The sequence below is a fragment of the Gavialis gangeticus genome, unplaced genomic scaffold (genome assembly GCF_001723915.1).
Source record: "Gavialis gangeticus isolate Ggan-Ray unplaced genomic scaffold, GavGan_comp1, whole genome shotgun sequence".
NCBI lineage: Eukaryota > Metazoa > Chordata > Crocodylia > Gavialidae > Gavialis > Gavialis gangeticus.
The window spans coordinates 4,126,818-4,134,420 of NW_017728996.1; the positions used below are offsets into that span (position 1 = coordinate 4,126,818).

Genomic DNA, 7,603 nt, shown 5'->3' on the forward strand with positions numbered 1-7,603 from the left:
TGGGGGAGCAGGCAGGGGATGGGGGCTGGCAGGGGTCCTTCCATGGTCCCCTTCCCGCCCCTAGTACTTACCTGCTCGGAGTCCGGCTCCAGCTCCCTGCTGCAGCCACGGGGACTGCCCAATCCTTCAAAGCTCTCGGCATCTTTTCCGAAGATTCAGAGAGCTTTGAATTGATTTGGACCTTTAAATTGGACTCCTAATTCGATTCAGATTTGGAGATTCAGCCACTGAATTGGACGGAATCTTCTCCAAATCGAATCGCCCTAATAAATAGTAATAATACCAACAGTAATAATGCTACTACTTCTAATAATAATAATAAACCTTTATTCATACAGGAAATCCAACAGTAAGAGATGGAAGCAGAAGGGGGAAGGAGATGATGATAGGAAAATCCCACCATACCAGGAGAGAAGATGGGAGCACCAATTCAGAGACTGGCTTAACAAAATTGAGAGAAGAATAAGATGCATGAGAAACATTACTGTTTCTTCAGAACATGCTACTGAAGCTGTCATGACACGGTCCCTCCTAGATGATATGTGCACTCTGCACCTGCACCACCGCCCTTGATCAAAGAAAGACTTGGAGAGAAACAAGGATTCAGGAGCATCCCGCAGGGCCGCAACTAAACAAGACAACAGCAAAGTCTGTTCTGTCCCTGCTACAGTTCCTGGATGTTGGACAACCTCAACCTGATTTACCCTCGAAGTGACATTGTCTCCCCCACCTCATCCGAGAGAGGACTCTGAAATATGCTCCAGCAGCACAGCTTGCACAGGCTGCTTTGAGGAGAAGGGAAACATTACAATAGCGAGATATCAACCGTCCAGATGTCTTGCCAGGCACTGTGCGTGATGCGCTAATGGGGCACCCCAAGGATGGGCCTGATGAAGAATGCAGAAATGGGCATATGCTGTAGAGTACAACTTGAACGAGCAGCAAAATTGCTTCCGTGAATTGCTCAAGCAAATTGAACTTCCACATGTATCCCCATTTTCTCTAGCGATACAATTCTGGGCACCAGCCATCGCTCTCTACTGACCTACCAGCCAATTATGCTAACGACAAACAAACCTGTGAGGTTTAACAACCACGTGGATGAACTGACATCCAGTGCATTTTCTCATAGATTGAAAATAACTTTGCTGCCCCATTTATTGTGGTTTATTTAAGTCTTTATGCTCATTAAATATACTGATAAATCTCGCTGCTATTGTAAGCTGATCTACTAAAAACCAAAAGGTTCATGTACTGTAGGTATGCTTTTTAAAAAATCCCTGCACATTTTAAAATGCGGTAAAGCCTCCAGAGTGGTCTAGTTTTGTCTGGATACTTTATTTTTCATTATTCACATTTCCAAAAAGAGAAATGAGAAAATATAAAAAATTTTTAAAAGCACCAGGATTTTGTTTCTGGGAACAGGAGAGCTGTGAAAGCACAGACAGTGCCATGCAAGCAAAAAAAAAAAAAAAAAAATTAAATTAAATAGTGCAAAAGAATTATTTGCCAGCAACAAAAACACTCCTGTAGAATATTTACATTCTAAATATATACTGCTAAAGTATTTTGGTACTAAATAATTTAGTGCAGCAACTGCTCAGACTCAGTGGTAGAGTGCACATTATATTGTAAATCAAAATGTTAACATATTTCACTAAAGTGAGGAAGCAATCTTACAAAACGTGGTCTCTCGGAGCTCTGTAACCAATGATGGAGCTAAAAAATGTGGCAGAGAGGCACACACTTTCAATGCCTTTTGGACTTCCCAGTGAATTATTTTTCAAAAAAGCAATTTAAGTAAATACCCTAGATGCAGTAGTATACAAATATTTTCTTCTGCTGTGCAGCAGCCAAGAGCCTGTACCCTCCATCATATCACCTTTTACAAAAGAGTCGAGAAAAATTGGAAGGCCTGTTAGAAAACGGGAACGTTAATAAATCCTCCAGCGTAACTGTATCAGGCCCTGTTGTGTGAAGGACCGAGCGCCGGTGACTCTCACGGAAATCAAGAGCAGCCGAGTCTGAACAAGAACTAATAGGACGAGGCCTATAATTAGTCAGTGAAGATAATCAGCAGGTCCAAAGGGTTTGATCACGTAAACAGACTGGGGCGAGTGGGGTGTTTCAGTCTCGGGCAGCTGGGATTTTATCCGTTATGTCCAGCACGCTTCCTTCAAAATGAAGTGCATTCACAGCGTCCTCCCACCACCCCCTTTAACCATCGTTTTGTTTGATGCTCTTACTCTGCAGATACTTAGCGTTCCTTAATTAAGAAAATAGTGCATCAAAAGGTAGCAGAAAATAATTTTAACAGGAAGTTAAGCAACTATAAAATCCCTTTTCTTTTAAGAAAAGGGGGGAAAAATTAGATTCAGCAACTTCTCACTAGAAATATTGCTATAAAGTATTGATTTTTACCAGACTCAATTGACTGAAAAGTTGTTTGTATAGCAATATTGGCCAAGCCAATACGCTGGAACAATTTTGCTACACACAGTAATCAAGTGCATTTCTAAGTATAATTATACTGTCATAAAAATAAAACCAAGATACCCCTTCTCCAAGCAATAAAACAGGGCAGGCTGTAAAAATCTAAAGAAATGAAATATATTTCCTAACTAAATGTTGTGTCTTTCAAAGAGAACAAAAATTCCCGCCCCTCTCTTTCCCCTTAGGCCAAGGTTAGCATGAAAAGTGATCAATACTTCAATCTCAATAAACTATTTCAATAATAGTTAATTCACGTGGAAACAGAGGTTGAAAATTTCTGCTCAGCGACCTGCAACACGCTATCTTGTTTGCTGAACGCTGATAATATATCATTGCCATAATGGATATGACTTGGTATGAAGTGTGAGAAAGAAAAGGGAAAAAAAGGGGAAAAGATACCCCAAATACATGCTCATTCTTCAGAACCAAATCAATATCATATATGATCTCTTCTGGAAAAAAAAAACAAAACAACCTTCCAGCACAGACTGCTGGTAGAGTGAGTCAAACCTTTGCAATTAATTTTATTTGACAAACACTTATTGATTTACTGGAATTAAAGCTACGTGAGTTGCTATCTGGTACTGTACTGCAATCCAAACACCTGTAAGTATTCCACAGTGCCATTTCTTACTGGCTTGTATAATATCCGTGCCTCTTTGGCAAAGAAGAACAGGCTCCCATCTCCACTCTCCGACAGGAAAGCAAATGGTACAATACAGGAAAATGGAAAGAGTTTTCCCCGCTTGATTTGCTGCACCTCGCAGGAGCATGTCACCCACAGATGCACCTGAGCGGCATTAATGCTTATTGCTCCCATATTTTTAAAACTTTGACATTCGTTCTAAACTTCGCAACTGGACAAGGTGGCGGGTCAGCGTTCATGTGGACGCTGCCCAAAGTTGCAAGGTTCGTTCTGCAGGCTCGCGGTTGGATGACAGAGCAAGAGGGCAGGACAGTCTGATCAGAGGCAAACCTAGGGCAAGCCTGTGGGTATTTGGCAACAGCTGGGCTTGGGGAGAACATCTTGGCTGAGCTTTGTGCTCAGCTAGCACCAGGCTTCATGAAAAAAATCAATCCTCAGCACTTCCTTTCCAGCCACTCTCCTCTTCCTTTCCCCTGTATCTTCCTTCTCACCTCCTTTCTACCCTGTGCTGGCCTCCTCCGCCGAGGATCTTCTGCCACCATCACCTTCCTCCTACGTCCTCCTAAAGCGGCGTCATTGCTTTAAACAAAATCGGTAACGCTTCGCCAGCTCCCATCACCTGGAGAGTGAAGGCACTAACCTCGGCACACCGAAGGCAGGCGCTGAACTTGGACATATGGTATCCATGTGATGAATGTGCTCTCTGTGCCCAGGTAAGGCCAAGGGAGCAGGAGAGAAAGAGCACTGGGATAGGATTAGGGTGAGGTCAGTCGCATGGCAAGTGCCAGGCCCTGAGGAGACACTGTGCAATCATGCAACAATCCTGCCCCCCTGTAGGGTCCAATGGTGCTGAGCCTCCAATCGGACCCGTGAGACTTGAGGAAGACGAGGGGTGCACGCATGCACCTAGCTAATAGCGCCTACTGCCAACAGCAGCTCGCTCGCTCCTCATTTGAGCTAACACTTCCAAGAGGACGATCTAAAATGAGAGAACAATGACTACGTGGTTTTAATAAGCGAGACCTCCGTTGCATAGGATTTCCTCTTTTCAACGGGTTTCGGTACTTCTCACAATCATCTGAACACAAGGTTCAGCCATGGCTAGGTCTGGTCCGGCCCCCGAAGAACCCACCTCCCAACCCCTCCGTCTACCATCCAAGGCCACTCTTCTCTTTAGGGTGCTGGGACTGAGCTCTGGCCGAGAAAGAAGAGAATAACTTTTTCCCAGCACACAACAATTAGAAGCTATAGATTGAGCAGCAAAGCACAACAATCCACTGTTTTCCTTTGCTCTCCCAGTAAAAAAAAAAGAAAAAGCACATCACACAGCACATACAACATACACATGAAGTCCACAGAAATTATACCCGGTAGACAAGTAAAACACGCACGCAGGCTGCTAGGCTAGTTTCCCTCTACCAGGCTAGCCTCAATTTTGGAAACCTGCTAAGATTCATATGAAAATTTGGATGTTCCCTTTAAGGGTTGCAAAGCTCATTTTTATTAAAACTCCTCTGAGGAGACAGAAAGCAGCAGTTTAGCACTGTTGGCAGCCAATTAGAAACTAAAATAAATGTGCTGTGGTTTTTAAAACATTTTTTAAAAATGTTAATATCAAAGTTAAGATGTCTAAGGTATAAACAAAATCATAATGGGATGCCGGGTTACTGTATATGGTAAATAGCTCTCTGGAGGAAACCTTTATTACTCCCTCAGGGCTTTCTTACAAAGTATGGATTTTTTAATTCCTAGTGGAATATTTTTCATACACCACTGAAGACTATTAAGTACCAGATATTACATTATGTAGTTTAAACTTTGTACTACACATGAGAAAGACTTTCCTGTCAAGAAAACTATTTCTCTGCTACTATAATCTTTACAATATTAAAATTAATACTGGCTTCGGGGTATACGCATCGCTACCAAAATTTGGGGAAGTTTAATCATTTAGCATATTCATCATCAGTCTGCATGGAGAGGTGCTTGCGGGGGAGGAAAGTGAATGCAACACAAAACGGCCATTTACTCATTTTGCAGCGCTGTAGGAAAGCAGAGCAGCGGGGTCATCACCGTCCAATTGGTGTCATCACAAGCACTGGACTAGCCAAGGGCGTGGTAAGGAAGGAAGAACAACGCTATTAAAAACGGTGAAGGAAAAATCGTTGTGCCTCCAGGCCACTCAAGTGGCACTTGCAGGCCATTAACTTGTCACCCTGGAGAGAGTCAACTCTAAATATTAAGAGGATAATAAAAATGTACCACTCCTCACAGCACCTGGTAGAAGCGATGACTCTGCAAGATCTGGAAGGCAAATGTGAAAAGACAATTCCCCCCCATCTAAGACACTGCATATTTATTTTCTAGGCCTATGCTATGCAGCCGCGAAGGTCCCTCCACCAACAGGACTGGTCCCCCCAGGAAATGGGATCTGCTCCATTTCGTTTTCAAAAAAGTTGAAGTGAAATTCAACACTCACTTGTAGACTGTGCCTCCATTGCCATGACCAAGGATGTCTAGATACCGTATGTCTTGTTCATTCATCTCCACGAGAAAGAAAGAAAAACAAAAGAGATGTCATGCTGTGGATTGAAATGTCAAGGAAAAGCAACTCCAGGCCATAAACAACAAGCAGTCTGGGTCATTTCAAGTTCAGCTGCAAGAACGAGAAGATCAATACAACATTTGCTGTCCAATTTATAAAAGACGATACCAAGGGACAAAGTGATGGAAAGTTTAATGACAATTTGTTTGCCTGGGTCATTTCATTAAAGTTTGATAAAAGGTGTCAAAATGGAATGATATAACATAGCTCAAGAGGGTCAGGTCAGAGATACTGATAGGAAAAGGGTCTCCAGCCTCGCATGTAACCAAAGCTGGGACGGGAGGAAGCAATCCACCCAACCGCTGCCATCTGAAATGTGCCCAGAAAAGTTTATTTGGGCCCATTTATTTTGGAATCAGCCTAATGGATGCTAATTGCATGACATGCGTATGTCAGGAGAATTGCTTCCCAGCACTTAATTTATATACAAATGCTGAATGAAGACCCCACTTCTGCAAGACACAGAAATCCTTTTAATTGATGTCCAATAAAAATAATGATCTTTCAGTAGTATAATAAATGGCCTGCCTGAGAAGGTTCGTGTTCTCCTGGGCAAGTTCCTCGAGAGGGTAGTAGGTCATTTCAGCCAGTGGACTCCCCGCCGAACCCTGCGAAGTCGCAGGGTCAGAGCTCCCCTGACACAGGCAGGCTTCGAATGTCCCAAACATGGACATTTCCATTCGGGGTTTTATAGACATCTATTGCACCTCTGCTTGTTGGCTTACTGGTTTAAATTTGAAACCATGAACTGTGTTTCTCCTGTACAATCTGACTGCTGCACTGACTTCCTGCAAGGAAGCAAACCACTATTCAGAATCACTGCATCTTTTTTTTTTTGACAAAAGTCTACCTATCTTTTCCAAAAAAACACCAAAAGCCTCAACTCTTTCAACTGTGATAAATTTTGGTCACCAAAAATATTTTGCAAATTAAAATAAAGCTGCTCTTTTACCTTATCGTTAAAGTAGATAGCTGAGTTTGGATGGTTTCAGATTGTAATGCTACTTTGACTGGAGTCTACCACCAAATCTTAAAAGGACCCATTTCTATGGACTAGTCATACTCATTAGATGCCTGGTTACAAATTCACATGAGCTGGCCCAGGGATTCAATTTATTCGTCCTACCAATTTTATTTACTCCGAGGGACATTCTCCAAGCACGGGTCTACATGGCAGTCCGAGGTGTGACTACAGCTCATGGGGATGCACCAGATCAGCATGAACTAACTTATCTCAGGACATACCCAGTTTCTGGGGCAGGTTTCGAAAGTCAGCGGAGACTTATGCTCTTAAAACACATTAAAACTTTTGAAAATCCATCCTCAATCTGCACCAGCCCAGACACCAACAGCTCTGCCAGATGAAGCTGTAAATGCAAGCTGCAATAAACCTCTACGAAAGAGTCCATTTTCAGCAAGTTTCAGCAGCAGAAAATAGAGTTTTTAATTGATTAAAAATAATCTGTTTTCAGGCCACTACAGTGCAGCTTTAAATATTTTGTTCTGCTCTTCAACCAACTGAACAAAAAAACAGCACTCATTTATCAGGGGAAATATTTTTCTTCTATACCTTTCCAAGGCGTAAGCTTGTGACTTCTGAGATAATTAGAAGTACACTGGAGCAGGAGGTAAGTCTGGACAAGAAATCTGCAAGGTGTATTAAGATTCCTACCCAAAGGCCAATTCAATATCAAAACCAAGGCTTACAGTTTTTGCTGAAAACTGATTTTTATTAATGAAAACCATTGTGATTATTACACTTGACCCAAACATGCAAAACTAAATGCATGGAAAAAAAAATCTGCTCAGAATTTTCCCCTCTCGGAATATTGGATGTATACTGCTCGGGGGGGGGGGGG

The 7,603-nt window shown here is 42.4% G+C and overlaps 1 protein-coding gene across 2 annotated transcripts in view; it reads right to left on the reverse strand.

Moving 5' to 3' along the window:
* Positions 1 to 7,603, reverse strand: part of MAP2K5 (mitogen-activated protein kinase kinase 5) — a 225,832-nt gene that overhangs the window by 174,984 nt on the left and 43,245 nt on the right. For both annotated transcript variants that reach the window (XM_019503946.1, XM_019503945.1), the window contains exon 8: positions 5,619 to 5,683. In XM_019503946.1, coding sequence (XP_019359491.1) covers positions 5,619 to 5,683 — 65 coding nt within the window. The remainder of the gene's footprint in view (positions 1 to 5,618; positions 5,684 to 7,603) is intronic.